The sequence below is a fragment of the Poecile atricapillus genome, chromosome 15 (assembly GCF_030490865.1).
Source record: "Poecile atricapillus isolate bPoeAtr1 chromosome 15, bPoeAtr1.hap1, whole genome shotgun sequence".
Taxonomy (NCBI): Eukaryota; Metazoa; Chordata; class Aves; order Passeriformes; family Paridae; genus Poecile; species Poecile atricapillus.
Window position 1 is genome coordinate 14,611,736 of NC_081263.1, and position 19,811 is coordinate 14,631,546.

The following is a 19,811-nucleotide window of genomic DNA, read 5'->3' on the forward strand; positions in this document are numbered from 1 at the left end:
TCCTGGCTTGAATCCCAAAAGTGAAGCAGGAAGGCTGTCAGTTCCTTATCTGCTCCCTTTCCAAAAACATGTCTGAAAACAGAGAAACCAGTCATTTTTCCTTGATTGTACTTCCACTGTCTGCAATAAATTGAGGGGTTTTTCTATCTGATTAATCAAAGTTCACAGGAACTAAATAAATTTCAAAATAGAAACAGCCTAATGGCATTTTGGCAGCTTTCAAAAATTAACACTTAGATCTATTACTTAATGAAAGTTTAACACTGACTACCCCAGCACTTCATTTCAAAACCCTCCAGAGCCTCTGCTATCCTGAGCACCAGAACTATGTACTATGTTAAAGTTTTCATAATTAAACAATACCATACAATAATTAACATGCAACTTCACCCCAGTAATGATCAATAAGGAGATGCACAAATGAGATGAGATAATTCCCCTGGGTGTATTTTAAGCCATCGTATTTTACATGTTGGACCTTACTTGGATATCTCTCACACTGAGGCTGGACTGCCATCTACAAATGCTTGGCTTTTTCCCACTTTTTCCCACAAGTCAGAGAAATTAGCCCAGAAAGGGACTTTTCCAGGCATCTGCACTTAAACAAATGAATCTCAATCCAGTCACAAAAAGCAAACACCAAATTACTCAGATAAGATGCAATTTATACCTCTAAAGTGTTGCTTTAGAATCTTACAGGTCTTGGAACACATTTTATTAACATCAATTTCACATTCACTGGCAGATCACTGATGCAAACATTGAATACTGTAGGCCTGCCACCAATTCCTGCAGCAAGCCCTGAGAAACACCAGTTTTCCCACTGACAACCACCTTACAAGTACTTTTTTCACCTTTAATTCATACCACATCTGCTCTACTGCTTCTGGGAGTTAATATTTGACTCCAGCTGCAGTTACATAGCACGACTGCTCTGTGCTGCATGTATCAAGTAACCTCTCCATCAAACTTGTACCTTCCACAAAGAATAAATCAGGGATGTTTGATGAAACTGATTTATCACAGGTTGCCACAGACTGTGGCCATTAGTCTCAGTCTCTCCTTGAGCTCCTAAAACCTGAATTTCTCTTTGCTTTCAGAGTGTCCTGCAGCCAATACTTGTGCAAGTTCCTGTCCTCACATATTGGTATCCATGATCCCATCACAGGGCACTACAACATCTGCACCCCCTTGGTTTTCTCCCATTATCTCTCTGCCCTTTTCCCTATTCTCCTTGAGCCAAATATCTTTGTGGTACACGCTGTACAACATGTTCAGCTGGAGATTAAAAGAAGCAAAGTATTCCCTAAGCAGATCCAAACTTTCGTTCCCTTACCTTATATATAATGAGGAAAAAAAAACAAGGAGTGCATAAATACTTTTTACCTTTCCTTAATGTTCCAGGCTCTTTGTATTCTTTTCCTTTATTGCACTGGTTGTTCCTAATGGATAAACCTTGGGCACAGCAAAGCCTGTTTTTCCCTTTGTAGTACTCCTTGATTTGGGGACACAGTGAGGGATGGAGCAGCAGTGGGATCACAGAGGTTTGGTTATGCTGACTTGTGCAGTCATCTGGTACTCAGTCCTGGATCAAGGGCTTAAACAGTTCTCCACTCAGCTCTGGCAGGAAATGCAGGCCACCATCTGCAGGCATGCGGGGGCTAATTGTAAAATACTCCCTAGGCTCAAACTTGGTGTAAGTAAAGAAGTAGGTAGGGATGCTCACCATAGATTTTCTGAATTCCTTGGAGGTCATCCTGGGGCAGTTTGAAGTTGTGTGTTTCCATGTACTGGTAGAAAGGAGCCATGATAGCACTGGGATCATTGGAGTGTTCCAGACCCAGGGCATGCCCCAGCTCGTGGACTGCGACCAGGAAGAGATCGTTCCCTGTGGGAGGAAGGCACAGCCAGGTTAGCACACAGACACAGCCTGAGCCCATCCCAAACCCCTCTTGCCCACAAAGCCAGAAGCAAATGCTTTGCTCTCCTACTACACAGCAGGTCACAGTGCCAGGGGCAGCTCCTGGAGATGGTTTTAGTCCCAAAAGTCTGCACAGCTTTTAGCCATTGTCATGGAAGAGGCTGCCAGTCCCAGAGCAGGTAAAACAGGCAGTATCTGGAATAAAAGGATACTGACTGTAGAGTCTTTTGCAGAGAATTTACAGAAAATGGCCAACAAAATGATCACTCTATTACCACTGGCTCCTTATCTGAGTGCTGCCAGGAGAGGTGAGAGAGCAGACAGTCTGCTAATCAGTGGTGGAGTGAGTGCTTTGTGCCCCTTCTGTGTCCTCTGGTGCCATGCTCTGATCTGCCCTGGACCAACAAATTGCAGAGGATGTCTGCAGGCACCTGGCAAGGCATGAGGAAGGACAGAGAAGACCAGGATAACACACACTGTGCCGTGTGGGCAGCCCCATCTCCTCCAGCATGGGCTCCTCAATGTGCTTTTACTCTGCCAGACTCCTGGCACTGCCGTGTGTGCAGGAGATGAGCACAGGTAGCTCCATCCTGCCCCACTCCCACACAGGGAAAAGGTTGGGTTGGATCTCAGTGGTGGAAGACAGAAGGAAGAAAGAGTAAAGAAGGGTTAGGATGCTTCCTGACAGGAAGAAGAAAGGATGAGGAGCGCTGTCAGGTGCAGAAGCTGGGAGCAGTGCGAAGTAGGGGTACCTTCAAATCTACAGGCACGCATTCCTCTTCAGTCCCATGGGCCTGGGACCCTCATCTCTTTAAGCTAGTGTGGTCCCTGGATGCCTTACTCCATAAGGGCACTGGAAAGTGACCCAGGCAATGCTGTGTAGGGATGAAGATACAGCCAACAAAGACTGATGTAAGGGTTTCCTCACGGCAGTAAAATGTCTGAGCTCTCAATTCTGCCTGAATTTGGGCCCCTCTGGTTTTGGGTTTTTTTTTTTGGCAAAGCAAAAAGCAAGAGCATTTGCAATCAGACACTTGCAATCAGTTGTCAGTGGCAGTTCAGTAGCTGCTCTGCCTCTCCAAAGAGCCTCCTCACACCTCCAACTGCACCTACCTTGGAGGCACCAAAGCTCAGTTCTGTGTTGAGCTCTCCTTGAGACAGGAGTTGCAACAGTGACTCACACAGAACCATCTCCACTTTTTAATTTAAATAGTTACTGCTTCACTGTTACCCATAAAAACATGACAAAGCAGTTCCTGGGGTCTGTGAGCCTCCACAGCAGGGAGCTTTGGAGCCTCTGAAGATACCTGAGGTCAGTACCAAACAGTGCTCCCCCAGCCATACATATCACCCCAAAATGGTTAAATGCTCTAAACATTTGAGTTGGAGGGTGAAAGCATCTGAATATGCAAGACATGTTAAAATATACACATGCATTTCAAATAACTTTTCAAAGGCAATTGTCCAAAAACATATACAGCCTAAACTTTAGCCACATATTTATGTAAAATTTTAGAATTTCTGTATTTGGGAAGTCTAAATGGAGACCTACTTAGTAATTTTTTCTCATCCATGGTTGAAAATCTGGTGTGTGTAGAACAAGTCAACACAATGTCCAACAGCAAGTATAAAATCCATGAATTTATGGTAAAGTTTGGAGAACTGATCACTCTTCACGGGTTTTCAAAACCACTCAAGCTTAGAAGATGCACCCAGGTTCCAAATGAGATTCAGAGATTCAATATCCTTTGGCAAAATTGAATTAACTTAAGCCTCCTGTATCACCAAAATGATCATGAAAGCATCATTTTCACTGCTACCACAACTACTCACATGTGGAAGTCCACAGTAAAGCTCACTTAGTACAGAACTGACCTCATGAAACCCTGCTCATCACTCACCACAGGCTCACAGTCTGTGCCAGTGCTCAGGGACATCTTCCCTCACCTTCCCTTGTTGGCATTTTCCTCCTTTCTAAAGTATCTGCAGTATTTGTGCTGCCAGTAGGTCTAGAACTTGTCTCTGTGTAACTCTACATATAATCTATGGAAGTGACTTGCCTCTATGTGCTAAAACTTTACCAGGAGCACAAGATCAGGCACTATCTTATTAAATTAGTTTTAAATAGCTTTCAATCACTTGTTTCTGCCCAAAATAAATGCCAGTCCACTTTACAGGTGGAAAATGAATCCCACAGACTCATAGGATGGTTGAGGCTGGAAGGCACCTCTGGAGATTGTCTGGTCCAAAGTGCAGCTCAAGCAAGGTCAAGTAAAGCAGGCTGTCTTGTCAGATTTTGAGTGCCAGGTTTCTCATACTGGGAAGTCCTGCACAGGGCACTCCAGATGTGCCAAGCAGAAAGGAAGGTTCATCCCCTTGCTGGCACTGACTTGCTGCCAATACTCTTCCAGAGGCAGCCCTGGATGCTGTTTGCCCTCTGTGCTGCTGACTCATGTTCAGCTTGTTGTCAACCAGGAGCCTCAGGTCCTTCTCTGCAAAGCTGCTTCCCAGTCTCTGAGCCACCAACAGTCCAGGGCAGGCCTGTGCATTTCCCCTTGCTCACCTTCCTTAGGTTCCTGTCAGCCTACTCCTCTAGCCTCTCAAGGTCTCTGAACAACAGCCTCACTGGACACTGCTACCAACCACTTCAGATTTCCTGTGATCTTGACTTGCTGAATGTGCACTCTGCTGTGTCACTGATGTCATTTCATCACGGTGTTAGTACTGATCTCATTCAACTCTTCTGACACACATCCTGAACTTCTCCATCTTGTGGTTTCCACAGCCAAGGATGCAACTGATCTTCACACTACCCACATTCCTTCAGCTATCAGGTCCAGAAGATCATAATTTTTTGTTCCTCGATCACCAGTGAGACAACCAGTAAGAGTTCTGTGATGATCAGCAAGATGAAGGCTCATTCCTGAAGAAGTACCTCAGCCATGACGGGTGTCAGGCCAACCAGCTCTTCCACTATGGAACAGAAACACACCCTTTCCCAGCTAGCTTAGGAAACACAGCTGTGGAAAACAGCTGCTGCTGTCCAGTTTTAAATCACCATTCTGACTGGCAGTTGTGTGTGAGAATGCCACAAAGCACAGAAAATGCTGGCTGGGAAGCTTTGTTGCAACTAGAGGTAAGAAACTCTCAATGAAATGAACTGTCCCAGTTCCAACACACCCACAGCAGGCAGGTCAACAGCGGAGCAGAAAAGCTCTCCTCCTCCATGGACAGGAGGCTACCCAAACCAGAGCAGTGATAAACCCTGGGTGGGGGCTGGAGCAGATGAAGTAGAGCTCAAGAGAATTCCTAGAAAGTGAACTGACCTCCACAGAGAGCAGGACAAGAAGCTCCTCTTAATTCTCTCCAAGTACCTTGATTCTCAGTGCTGTGGTTGCTTCTCATCTGCTTTTGCTGGAAAGCAGTCATGGCAGAAGTACACACAGCTCCCTCTCCTTCTGCTCTCTGCCCCGGCCAAAAATTGCTCACCACAGTTCAATCCCCTCATCCTTCTATTCCAGCCTCCTCTCAGACACATCTGTTGACCTTTTCCTTCCAGCATGCCTGTGTCATCTTACTTTCTCCATCCTGCTGTAAATTCTGGGGGGTCCCAGTTCTGAAACAACTACATCATTCTCAGAAAACAAGTGAGACAGCATTTCAAGGGAGGAGGAGATGGGAGAAAGAAGCCTTAAGACCATTTCAAAAGCCCAGAGTTCTCCAAAATCCAGCTCTGGATTCATTATCCTATTTTCTCTTGAAAGGTCACTTGATATTAATAATACTGTTGAGGAACAAGTTCCTTTTAATTTGCTAACAGTAAGGAATTCCATAGCATGGAAGAGAACACGTTGTTAATTTCCTTTTGAAAGGGTGGGCTAGGATTTGCTCTGAAAAGAAAATATTGAGGTATAAACCCACCGATATCATTCTTTCCTCCCACAGCACTCAGCCTGGAGCTGTGAAGGCTCTCTGTGTTCTCACCCACTGCTGAGCTGGGGGAGTCTGGATAGGAGCTTGTACCTCCTACATTGTTTCTTCTGGTTCTTGAACATACAGAAAGGTCTCTGACCTCCCAGTTCATCGTATTTCTTGTCCAAAATAGTGTCCATTCTGTCCCATAGTGTCCATCTTCTTGAAGCAAGATTCAGATGGAGAACTAACAGCCTAGCTTGATGGTTGGCTACGGAAACAAGGTCAGGCAATGGGATATAGCTCCTTAATTTCCTGTTCAACCCACTCCCCCAAGACCAAGTAACAACAAAACCTTGCACTCAGAGTGCCCCAGGCACCTGGATAAGACAGTAGGGTTAAGATGGATCTGTACTTGGAGGAAACAGTCCCAAGAGAAATACAACAATTTTTGCTCATTTGCACCATCTATACAAAACAAACAGGTCTGGTCAGAGACCTGCCTGAGTTTCCTCCTTCCCAGTTCCCAGGAGGCAGCCAAAAGTCCACCAATGAGCACTAGAAAGAAGATGACCCTGGTAAAACTGGTGGGAGGGAGTAAGTCGGCTCACTGAGTGAAATAGTTCCACCTGCTATGCTAAACACAAAGAAACACAGTTAGTTTAGCTTTTGCTGATGTATTTTCCTCCCCAGCACAATGTTATCACCACAGAAAATGACAACTGAGGACATACCTATAAGAGCATCCTCCATTATCATGATGCCACACCAGGTGAATACACTGCTTACCTTACATCCAGCTCAATGGCTCAATACAACTTGAAACATAGGTTTAAGTTGAATTTTCTTAATTAAAAACAATCTGTGTTCAGGATAAACCTCATTAGCTGGTGTGCTCCCAGATGAGCTAACTTTAGATAAATTGCAATATAATCCCACATCAAACCCACATCTTTGGTGAAAGGACTTTCAAATTGTTTGTAACATTCTACTTTTCCCTGCAGAGTAAAGAAACACGTGGTTTTATTGCAACAGCACAGAGAACACCGAGTCGTAGATAAACTATTTATGTATGAACTTCCTTCAACGCTCAAACTCCATTCCTCCTGATACTTTGATTTTAATCTTCCTCTGGAAAAAACTTTCAATAGTTAATAGACACCCTGAGAAAGCTTTTCTTTCTGAAATTGCCAGCACATGCCTTCTGGTACCGTGTCATTCCTTTTAACTATGAAAATCCACACCAAAACACTTTATCTGGCCAAGTAACTCAGTGAATAACTCCTGTAGGTCAGCGAAGCCACTTGCTGAAATGCCTGACATTCACAGCAGCAGGGACTCCATTAGGGCAGTGCTATCAGTTATTGCCATCAGTGTTTATCCTTGAGTGTGTGGATAAGCTCTGGAGAGCACACAGCACTGGGGACTGTAAATTCAGGATACAGCTTCTAAGACAACAGAAGTACAAATAATATTGCATATCAGCAGAAGAGACTAAATCTCTGCTCTTTGTCGTGTTAGTTTTATACTTTATGAACTGTATCACTCTGCCAACACATGTACATATTGCAGTGTACCCAAACACAATTAAAAAGACATATGAAAGTTATATTTTGAAATTTTATTAAAGTAAGCATGATACTAAGGAAATCAGATGATTGATTGTGTGTGACAATAGCATGCCTCAGGTAATTACAGAAGAGATGGTGTGAACTAAACGTGCTTTAAATACACTAAAATGATCCCTTCCACCCCAACAGTCATGTAGAGACAACTATTTCCCAAGCACAACTTAAAGAAGCTTTAGGGCTACTCTAAGCTATGCCTTGGTTCTTTCATCTTCAGACCTGGTAGGTCTGACCTGCTCAACAGAAGAACATTGATTTGTCTGTGCTCCTCCATTCACCTCCACAAGACGCTCTGCTCAAGGAAAGCTTTTCAGTCTTCTGAAGACCCTGAAGAAGGGGTGATACTGCTCTGTGGAATTCTGTGGTAAACAGCTGTTCTATCTAGAAAGGAAGAAAATGCATGTTAAAAAGAAATCCAAGTGTTACCTTGTTCATAAGCAATTACTGGTACGTGTAGCAAGGAACGTGTATGTTGCTTCTTATGGAATTAATGAAAACTCTGAAAAGTGTCTAAACAGCTTCCCTGGAGAAAGAAGGACTGAGCTGCAGTTTTAACAGCAACTGTACCACAGCCATGTAAAACTGATCCCCACGAGACCAAGGTACTGCAGAAGGACAAAGAACCACATTATGTTACCAATGTGTAAGGTAACTTCCCTTTACTGCACAAAAGGCAGCGTGCAAATCAGGGCTGGTAGCTGTGCTGCACACCTTACTAATGTAAAAAGCTGTGCTTTATCTGAGATGGACAGAGGGCATTATGAGGACAACCTCCTGTAGAAACTCAGAGGAGAAATACAAACTAATGGTCTGGAATGGAGACCAAAACTGAGAGTGTGCAGGCAGAGAGAGGGGCAGTCGTACCACTTCAGCTGGCTCAGCAGCTTGACAGTCAGTGGAGTGTTCTGCTGAAAAATTAACCCCATCTTTCACAAATGTAGGTTGTAATTCCATAAACAAATCAATAGCAAAGAATTACTAATCCCAAAATGAAAATACGTATTTGCCTCTACCAGCAGAGAATTTGGTAGAACAGATGGTAAAGCAGTAAAGAAAAAAAATTATCACAGAAACACAAAAAAAGTAGATATTACTTTCATTCCATCAGTCTTGAAAAGGAGCTGTTGTTTGTATTTGAAAAGTATTTAAATACAGCAGGGTCACCTGACAGAATTCAGTCCTGACCCAGCTGTGGAAACACTGGAAGGTAACTAAAAAACCTCAGGTCCTGGCACAGGCAGTGTGGACAATCCAGTCTGTGATATCTGAAATCCTTTTCTGCCCATCAGGTTGAAATGATATTTAATTCCTGATGCTGGCAACAGAGCAAGTGTTGTTCTGGAAGCTATGAAAGTAGTTCTGTGCCACAACAAAGGTGCTCTCTAGAACAGGGGACTTTGTGTCTTCGTCCTCCCCTGACACATAAAGTTCCTGATAGGGCTGTAAAGCCTGAGTAGGACTGAGACATATGAGAGCTGGGATGGAAGAGTCATGTTCTTGGTGGATTTGGGTAGAGAAGGCAATGCTAGTCAAACTGTTTTCAAACTGTGAACTCTTCTTCAGAAACAGGAGAGAAAACAAAAAGGTAATTTAAGCAAGTCCCAAGTTTGCTGCTCGTGTGTGATGACAAAATCCAGAATATTGGGTGTCATTTCCCTACTGATGACTGATGGCCTGTTGTTTTTTCTCCCCCCACCTTCAGCAAGTGGAATGCAGCAAGTTTAATAAAGATACTGCTCCATTTTGGCTCATTTCACATCATTAGTTTCTGCTTTACAACAGGAAAGTGATAAAAAGAGACTTTTTGGCTCACCTTGATTCTTGCAACCTGTTTTTTTTCACAGTTTTTTTTTTTCCTTCCTTTTTAAGGGAATGACACATCATTTTGATCCTTACTGGCTCTTTCCTGTGAATCCCAGAGTATTTCATCCTCTGTGAAAAGAAGTAAAATACTTTACTTTGATTATACATAAATCAATAGGATTCCAAATACCTACAGAACGATATTCATACTTTGTGTATTGAACGACTACTAATGCAATGGGATAACATTTTTCTTTGAAGAACACTGTGAACAGCAGGTGTATTGACAAGTACCATCAGGTGTATTTACAAGTACAGTGTTTTGAAAATTTAGAATTTGGAGATGACTCTTATTAATGAATTCCAGCTGTAATCAATAACTAGCACTGCCAAGCTTTAAAATCCAGCCTGCATTGTGAAGCCACTGCTGTTTGTAGAATGACAGAAAACACACCAAAAGAAAGCACTACTTACAGAGAGGGTGTCCAGAGGTGGAGAGGGGAATCTGAAGATGGAAATCTTCCCCATGTGCTGATGGGCTTCCTCTTTTCTCCTTCTGGTTGACAGGACGGGTGTAATCTCAAACTGTTGCTGATTTAAGCTGCCTGATTTGATTTCATTTTAGTGTGGCTGGCTGCCTTGAAATCACGTGTCTGTATCCTTGCTCAGATTAGCATAGGATGTGAGAGAGCTCTGGCTTATGGGAATGAGTCTCTCTCCAAGCAGCTACAGTATGAAACCAGTGTTAAGTAGGTATGTCCTGGAGATTAAACACTGAACTGGTCTTCAATGAACAAAGTACCAAGCAACAGCATGACCTGGTGATGCATCATCAAAAGGCCTAAGAGAATAAATTGAAATATTAATACAATTTATGCCCCACTTGACTTCAAACGTGCATATGAAAGTCTTCCAGGTCTTCTGTGTTAAAGGGACATGTGAGTAACTTCAAAGCAGCTCTGGTTTTCACTCTGGAAAACGCTGATGCTCATTTTCAACAACAGTGTCAAAAGCCTGAAAAATAATGATGGATTCAAAATGCCATTTGTTAGAACAAAACTCTTTAGATGTTGAGATGTTCTGTATCTGAGAAATAAAAAAGAAAATTAAAAATCTACTTAGCAGCCAAACAGCACAAAAATTACACATGTTCTCTGTTGTGAGTTACTCATTGTATTCATACTCTGTAGATTGCTGGCCTGAATACTTCCACAGAAAATGAACATGAGAAAAAGTGGAAAAATAAAAAAGAATGAGACAAAGCGAGGTAAGATGCAGAGGAAACAGGAATTAATTGAGGAGAAAAGACTACCAAGTTCTGGAAGTTTGCTGGGTGAGGGTACAGAGGTTAAGGTGCTTTTCCAAGCAGGCACTGCACTTGCACAAGTCAGATAATTGAGGAGCAAGCAGAGAGTAGAGCCAACCTAGGAAAATGAATGTCCCTACAAACCTCAAAGACAAAAAGCAAGCAACAGCTGGATACTCTGCATTCCTCTTAGTTCCCTCCCTCCACATCAAATATCACAACTGTAATCAAACAAAACAAATAGGATAAATAATGTTTAGCCAGCAGTGTTTCCAAAGTGACTGGAAACATCTGGAAGTCTTGGATAATGAAGAATTGTATGACTAGATTTTGCCTAGAAAAAGCCAAACCTACTGATACATCCCCCTTAATACCAGAGAACCCCTTGGATATTGTAACATACATTCTATATAGGATTAGTCTAGTCAATGCTCCATAAACCTTGTACATTCAGGCATTAAAAAAAAAGAAGGAACATCTTCAAAAGGATCAAACAGCAAAAAATATTGCCAGCTACCTTTTCATGCATCTGTGAACATCACCAGTACTCGCTCATTGAAGATTTCAATATTAAACAGTTCTGTTTTTAGAAGGAAACTAGCTGATAGAAAGAGAGAATTTTATGAGCTGGATACCTTGCTATGGCTCAGAGTTGCCATGAGATGTAATTGCAATTTGCTTTTAAGTTCTAGGAACTCCCATTCTGTCTACAGCAGTGCTAAAGAATTCTGGAAAAATATTGAAAAAAAAAAAGATTGAAAGGCATGGCTGGAAGCCACCAAGTTTAACTTTCGGCTTCAAGCAGAGCTAATCTCAGAATTACATCAGGTTGCTCAGGACATCATCCAGCCACATTCCTAAAGTCTCAAAGGCTGGAGTCCCCACAAACTCTCCAGGTGCAGCCTCTGAGGTCTACCACTCTGTAGGTGAAGAAGTTTTTACCTTAAACCCCAGGTGGATTTTTTCTTGTTGCAGCTTGTGCCCCTTGCCTTTTGTTCCTTTTTCTGCTCTTCCACCTCCAAAAAGAGTGTGCCTCTCTCCTCTCTAGTAATCTCCTCAGGTGGGAGACTATTAGATGCTTCCTCCCCATCCTCCTTCTCCTCACCGGGCTGACCTAGTCCAGTTTCCCTGGTTTCATCTTGCTTACAGGGATACAAATGTCCAAAGAATCAAGAAGGTTTGTGATGTTAATATTGCCAAGACAGAAAACAGTAAACTTCCAGTGAAGACACTGAAGTACTTTGAACACACTGATCAGCAGATAAAACATGGGCTTAAAGCTCTGCATTCCCCCAAACAGGCTTGTCATGATCACTGGCTGTCAGTAAGCTCCAAAATTAGCTACCCCAATCAAAATTTTCTCCTTGAGATCCTTGCTGAATATTCACATTCATCAGCCTAGACAACATTTGGCTGCCCTGAAAAAGCTGGTCGAGTTCCCGAGCATATGCCATGTCCAGATGGTGACTCCAGGAGTGCTTGCTCTGTTCTTCCACTGAAATAATGCTATTCCTTGTGGCAGAATCACAGGGAAAAAGCCATCCAGTTCCTCTCCTCTGTGGCTGACAGTACCTTCCCAAAGGTGGTTCAGACCCTTTTCCTCCAGAGCTTCTACAGAAGCTCCTGCACTGAATTAGCACTGAATTAACTGAAGGTGACCTGTGAAATCTCATCTCCCATACTGCTTCTGCCAGCATCTTGCAAACTCTGGCACTATTTGGTTGGCTTTCTCTCAGAAGCCCTGAAAGGAAGCTTTCCAAAGAAGCCTCTGCAGGAACCCACTGGAAGCTGTGGGGGACACACTTAGTCAGGACAATTATAAAATCTGTTTACTTGCTGTTAGCAAAGCTCTGCATTTCTTACCAACATCTAAAAAGCTGCCACAATGGTCATCCTACATTTACAGAGAAAACTTGGTACAGGTATGGAAGAGAGGCACTGAGAGATGAGCCCTGTGATCTGTACAATGACCACACAATGTGAAGCTGAGCCACACTGGAGCTGGTACAGAAGGAACTCATCAGCTGTGGATGTTTCCTGAAGGAGCTGGAGTGGCTGCCCTGGGCAAGCTCCCCCCTAAAATGCTATATGACAACAGATGATAGCGAGGGTCATAGAGGACAACTCTGGGCATGGTGAAAGAAATAAAATCTTGTGATCCCTGGCAGAGTATGAATACCCCAGGTCTTACCTCTTTTTAATATTAAAAAGATTCTCTGATCTACCTGCAGGGGGTTGACAGACACCACAGATTCAGTGGTATGGTGTTAGTAACACACATAACAGCAATGAATTTTTGCTTTTAAAACACCAGGAGGGAGATTTGTCTGGGATTATTATTAATACTATTTGTAATGTTAAACTGGAGATAAAAATTTACTTTCTGTAATTAATCTGGATTAAACAAATGTTTGAGTTGTCAGGGGCATGTAAGAGCTGTATATCATGTGGATATTTAAACTGACAGAACTGACTTTCAGTCACTCAGGATTCCTTTTCAACTTGTTTTTAGAGTTATATACATATATAATTATTATTTCCATATAAAAGCTAGTAAATATTTGATTTGGCTACTTAATAATGTATTTCATGCATTGCCCCTATGCTTGAGCCAAGTCAGGTGCCCAGTACTGCCAAGTCTGTTCATTCCCTTTCAGGCTTTTGCTGCCTGAGCAAAGTGTCAGTGCTGTGAGTCTTGAGGTGGGCAGTTCAAAGCCTGCTCGGCTGTTTCTAGAGCACATTTCAAGTACAAAACACCCAAAACTTCAAGAAAGGAGAGGAGAGTCTGGTGTTCCTTCTGATAAAACCAGCGGCTGGGACACGGAGCCTGCGCTGACACGGGCCAGTGACCAAACGCTGCATTTGAGCAGCCAAGAGGGGCCCCGTGGCCAGGGAGCAGCTACACTCCAGGTCCTGCTGAAAGACAGGGACTCCAAACACAGCTTCACCTGCATCCATGTGCCAGGCACCAAAGCCTAACAAGTCTGGGACCAGCTAAAGGCCAACAGCTGCTTTCATTCCTATTGAAGAGCACCTTCCAGGAAAAACACCAGGTCAGTCCCCAGCACTGTGACCATGCCAGCTCCTGTGTGGTTGTGTAGATGACTTATTTCTAAATACTCCCTCTCTTTTTCAGTTGCATCTTGTTCATCCCATCACTTCTCTGATCTGCCTTGGCTCCTCCAACATTCTGCTTCATGCTTCCAGCTGTTCTCATCATTATCACTGGGAAACAAATGAATTCTGTATCCCATGATCCCAGTTACTAAGAGCTGCTTCAGGATTTCAACTTCCTACCTGGCTTTGCCCATCCTTATCATAAGATTATCTAAATTAATCTTTCATAGCTTGCTTATGAGAATGCCAGAGAAGGCAGTACAATTATGAAGATTCATCAGCAACCATAAATTGAAAGTACAGTCTTATTCAGCTAAAGACACTGAATGCCTGAGTGGAACTTTAACTGATATCCAGGGGGAAGAAAACTTTCCATTCACTTTGAAAGCCTATGCAAGGGTCATTCTTCACAGTAAAAGAAAATAGAAGGGTTGGTGCATGTGCCCCTATTACCAAGGGCTCAAGAGGACAAGCAACAGCATCACAGCTGTTACGATTACACCAATAATTTTAAGGGAAATGGTAGCAGCCATGCTGTCCACAAGGGCAAAATCAGTATAATGATGACAATGCAAAATGATAATGAGTATATAAATCCCAACTAACTATACCCTAGCTGGGATGATGAAGTTGTCAATAACCACAGTGGATTGCCACAAGGCATCTTTACAAGACAGAAGCTTTCATCAAGGGGATACACCACATTCTCCATGTACAAATTTGAGACAGCTGTTTGCACAGAAAGATCTGCTCAAATACTTCTTATTTTTCCTGAGTGGATGAAATTTCATGTGAAATGTTTCACTTTTATCCATATAATTTATACTGCTAGTGAAGGCTGCAATACAGCTCTTCTGTGGGGTGACAGCTGCTTCCAAACACAGATGGACTGGACCTCTGCTGGTGCCACAATACAGCATAACAAATGCAGACTCACAAAAGCAAAGCTTCAGATCTGACTGGAAAAACTGTAATAAAATTATTCGGGTGAGACATCAGCAAAATATTCTAAGGATCTATGGCACCAGTTTCAGCATTCTGCTCTGCTGACAGGAGATTTACCTTCACAACTGCAAGGCTAAAAGAACTCCAAGACAGATTGCTCAAAATTTTCCTTTTACTAATATACATTCTTATCAGGAGAGGAACATTTTACACTGTGATATTTTGTGGGTTGATGTAAAGACACCATTGTTACTTCAATCTTATTTCAAGACTCCTATAATCATTGAACAGATACTGAATGGCCAAACCAATTTCTCTTTTGCACGTGAATGAGACCTTTGCTAATGATTTACTGGTAAGGCTTTTTTATTATTTCACTGAGACTTCTTCAATCCCAGACTGATCAACCCTGTTGCCACAAAATACATATCTTAAGGACAAGCAACACCATCTTTGAAGAAATACTTCCTGTTAAACAGATTATATTGTCCCCACTAATACCTTACTTTCAATGAAAATTGGCAGTGAACTGAGCAGGAAACCTCTGACCAAGAAACTGTTCAAGCCCTGCTAAAAGCATTTCAAATAGAACACATCAGAGCTGAGAACCTGAAGCTAGTGAGTGTTCCAGTGACAAGGAATAGTGAAACAGAAGGAAACCCCTCCCTAGAGAGACTTGGATCATCCAGTGAGGAAGCAGGACACCTTCACAATTGCACACCAAAGATAAGGATGCAGGCAAAACTAAACTCTTCACACAACAGGTCTATAATGCTCTGACTACAGCATTACCCTGTCACTCTCAAAACATCAATTTCTCTTTCTACCGTCAACATTTCCCCCAGATGGAAGGGTCAACTACAACCCCACCATTCTCAACATCCTCACTGGTGATTTTTAAGAGAGCCTGTGCAGCCCAGTCTATGCAGCACAGTAATCTGAAAGCAAAAACACAGCTGACATCCTCTGAAAAGGAAATCTCAATTCTTCCATCAATTCTTACACAAACTTCACACCAGCCCTTCAAATACCAATTCATGAACTTTGAGGACACCACCCATGACAGTCACTCAGCACAGAAGAAAAATACATCATGTTTTTTGAAAGAGCCACATGGATAAGAACAGCACAAAAATAGCTTTTATAAAAAGAGAGACCCTCTACTTATTGTATATATTGCTCTCAATCACCATCCTAAAAACTGCATTAAAAAAAAAATGCTCAAAGAAGTGATCACCTATGGTAGAACATCCTATCAAAGGATGGAAAATCTGCAGAGCCATCCCTGCCAGTCTTTAAGCTGGCTCCCAACTCTGCTAAGCTCATCTCAGAAGGAAGCATTTTGTGCAAAAAATGAGAATAGAAAAAAACAAGTATAACTTATCAAAACCTTCCCTTCCAACTTCCCATAAGGACCTTCTACCCCAGATACCAGCACTCCCAGGTCTCACACATGGGCTTTCCTGGGAAGTCATATCCAATAGCTGGGCCTCCCACACTCCCATAGCTGAGCTCAAGCAACTACTGAGACCAGACTGAAGTGGCACAGGGCACTGACACACACAAACACACCTTGCTACTGCAGCTCTCACAAGGTAACCACTCAGTCTCTGACAGTCTGTCACTCCCCATCCTGGAGGGAGCCCTCCAGCCACAAACCTAGCAATAAAAATTCCTAACATTTCAAGACATCAAAACACTGCTTCTTGGTCACACTACAACTTCCCACAGTCTCCCCACTCCCCCTTCCACACCCCACCTCTCTCTTTCTCAGCCTACACCTCCTCTAGTCATTTACACATGCCAGGAAACGTTACTTCTCTTTTCCTACAATGAAAATTGTCGTACACTTTCTGCTTTCCTACAAATTAGCACTCCCTCTATGAACCTGACAGCTCCATTTCCTGTCAAAGATGATCTGATACCGACTCACAACTCTGAGGGATTTTCCCCATTTGCAATCCAGTCTGAAAGCAAGCTGTCACCTTTAGGCCAGGCCTGAAGGTGGCTTGTGTGCCTGAAAGCTTTTCTTCTTTTCAAACGACACTGCTCGGTCTAGTGAAAGACATCATCTCTGCATATGTCCTTAGGCGTCATGGGCTGCTTTCATATGGTTAAAAAATCAAGACATCTTTACAGTCCAAGTAAACTTTTAATCCTTATCAAAATATCAACACATGATTTTGAATCCCTAAAGGCTTAAAGACATTTTTCCCAAACCATTAGGACTGCAGAAATTCGAGATATATTTTGTGAGGCCATTGTGAAATTCTGATTATCAGCCTAAACTTTTTACAAGGCATCACTATCATCAATCAAAGGTTTGAAAACAGAACAGAAAGGGCTCATTGCCTTTAGAGAGTAAAATAAAGCTAGAAAGATGCAGAAACTCTTACTGCTTAATAAGATAAAAACAACTGTCCCAATCATCAGTCTCCCTTAACTAATCAGCCAGCCCCAAACTCTTGACAGGATAAGGAATTCCATAGTGTGAGAAACCAAATATGGATCGAAACAAATTGACATTTAAATGTCTTCACTCTCAACTTTACAATTTACAATTTAAGTTTAATTGACCCTTGCAAAGTATTCTGTTTGATACAATTTCAACACTCTTTTGTTCATCTTCTCCCTCCCAGAGTTGTGGTTTTAGTAGCAATTAAGGCCCAAATCTTGAGAGATGTAAGAATCCAGCAGACACACTCTTTTGTTCTCTCCTAAAATTTGCACCATGCACAGCCACAAACAAACTAACAATATTCTTTTCCCATTTAAGATAGAATACGTATTTAGAAAGCATCTGAACCACTGTATAGGAGGTGAAAGCTCCACCAAGCAAATAGTTTCTAGTTGAAAACTTATCAGTGTTTGCATCCAACTTATCCTTGCTGGGAAAGATGACCTGCACTCTTACCATCATGATTGGAATTTCCCAGGGTCCATGGCTCATCTGAGTCAAAGTGAGTGTCTCCTCCAATTCCAGGTCCAGGAAAGTAAGCGTGAGCCAGGAATCCACCTTCTCCATCAAAGGGAGAACTGTCTCCATGGAAACCAGAAGCAAAAAATATCATAATATCTGCCTCCTTTCTGTCATTTTTAATTTCATGGTAAGGGACCTCTTCAAAGGTAAGTGGTGTCACTCTCTGCCAAACATCAAAGGCCTGACGAATGGCTCTCCTTGTATCAATCTCACCAACCTTGGGGGTGTAGTTGTGTACACTGTGGGGAAGAGAAGGAAGGGATGTTTCAATTGCAGAATACATTTGAGACATATCAAGATATATTGATATAGCCACACAGTTTCAACTTCCAAAGGGAAGTTTTTTACAGACATTACTTTGTGCATGCAAAGTTTTGCTGTTACAAAGAAAGTTACCAACAGAACTACTACCTGATCTGAAGTCTACATTTATTAACAAGAGTCTTCATAATACTTTGGTTGATTTTGGATTACTTCCTAAAAACCTTTCAAATCTGGGTGTAGACAGCTGAGTAACTTTTTTTTTTTTAAATGTAAACTACTTCCAATTTTGTCTGAAGTTATGCTAAGATGGAATCTACTACATGAAAAAAAAACTGATCACTAAAATTCGTTTTGAGAAACAAACTTCCAGTAAACTACATGACCTTACTTATATGACCTGCTTCACTCTCCAAACTACTTAAAATATTTTAGAGCCCATAAGAGTGATGGATCTGCCAGTTTTATGCAGCCCAGTCCATGACAGCTAAACATACAGAGTTTGGCGAGAGTAACGGGCATTTAACTGCACATAAATGTCCCATAATTCTAAACCTTATGTTAAAAATGCTGTTCATGAGGTGTTTTGTGTGTGTGCATATAATAGCCTCATGATCTATTAAACTTGACTTGGGAAATATGAAGCATCTATGTCATGGGAACAATTTTCAGTCTTTAATGAAGCTGGCTCAATTTAATATAAACACACACATTCAGCGGTGAATCAAGACACCCATCACTTGAATGTGCACTACAAATACTGAAATTGGAAAGCGAAACAACTACTGGTTTGACAAGGGCAGCAGTGCAGCCTTCTGCCAATCTGCTTCTCTTGCTTATGCATATGCTTAAGACATATTTTATTTATATGATTCCATACCACTTTCCCCTAGGGTCCAGAAAAGGTTAGAAGAAGGATCTGATTCTCAGATCTTTGCACACAGAAGGTGTCCCCCTACAATTTGAGTTAAAATAATGATTACTCTTGGAAGCTTTGAACTACTCCCCAGAACAAGTCTCTCCTCCCAGCCTCTGTAGTCCCTCATTGTCACATGAAACATCCTCCTTCTTTCTCAGAATTCTTGGCAGAAGTAACAGAGTCCCTGATCCCAGTCCCTGACCTTTCTTTTCACACGTCCCTTCCTAAACATTCTGTCACTTCCCCCATGCTGGTCACTCACATTTCTACCTCTTCACCACAGACTTTCTTTCTGTCTTAGCCAGATCTTCTCCTTAATGACTACATCTCTAATTTTCATTCCTTTGTAATCTCCTTTTCCCCAACAAAAAATTTAAAAGGCTGTCATTTCAACAAGAGGGTGGGTTAATTTTAATTTGAAGTGACATTCCTATTGCCAGAAACCTCCACTGGCCATCTTTCAGCAATTGCCTTTCAAAAGCTCACAGTCTGACTGACTTGGGACATGCCTCTGGGAAACAAGTGCCCCTCTGTAACACTCCCTTGACACCTGTAGCTCACCCCAGCTGGCCTAAGTCTGGATAAAAGCAAGAGCTCTACTACAGGAGCAAAAGTAAAACCTCTGCAAAAATAAATGTTGCAAATCAGTAGAAGGAGAAAGCATCTCATCCCCAAACAGTGATATTCCTTCTGCTTTAATGGTTTGTTAAAGGTGACACATGATCTAAAGGGTAGAGCCTTAGATTTCTAACAGAAGAAAAAGAGCCTTTTACTAAGATTTTTCTGCCGAAATTGCACAACTTATGGCTGTGATTTAGCTGCCCTTACTCATCAGTTTTATTTTCTAATTGATAACAGACTCTTCAGTTACTCCAGTGCTCTGACAGTATTCTCCACAACATTCTGAGAATGAAAGCCTGGACTAGACATTTTAGGGAGGATCTAGTTTCAATTTAGAAGTACTTACAAATTCTGAATGCCAAACAAGTACAAGACCATTTTTTCCACACCAAAAAGGG

The 19,811-nt window shown here is 42.1% G+C and overlaps 1 protein-coding gene across 1 annotated transcript in view; it reads right to left on the bottom strand.

Annotated features, from left to right (window-relative positions):
* MMP24 (matrix metallopeptidase 24) overlaps window positions 1–19,811 on the bottom strand; it is a 45,732-nt gene that overhangs the window by 15,540 nt on the left and 10,381 nt on the right. Inside the window, exons 4-5 of the mRNA XM_058850646.1 lie at window positions 17,547–17,851; window positions 1,727–1,888 (exon numbers count right to left, since the gene is read on the bottom strand). Coding sequence (XP_058706629.1) covers window positions 1,727–1,888; window positions 17,547–17,851 — 467 coding nt within the window. The remainder of the gene's footprint in view (window positions 1–1,726; window positions 1,889–17,546; window positions 17,852–19,811) is intronic.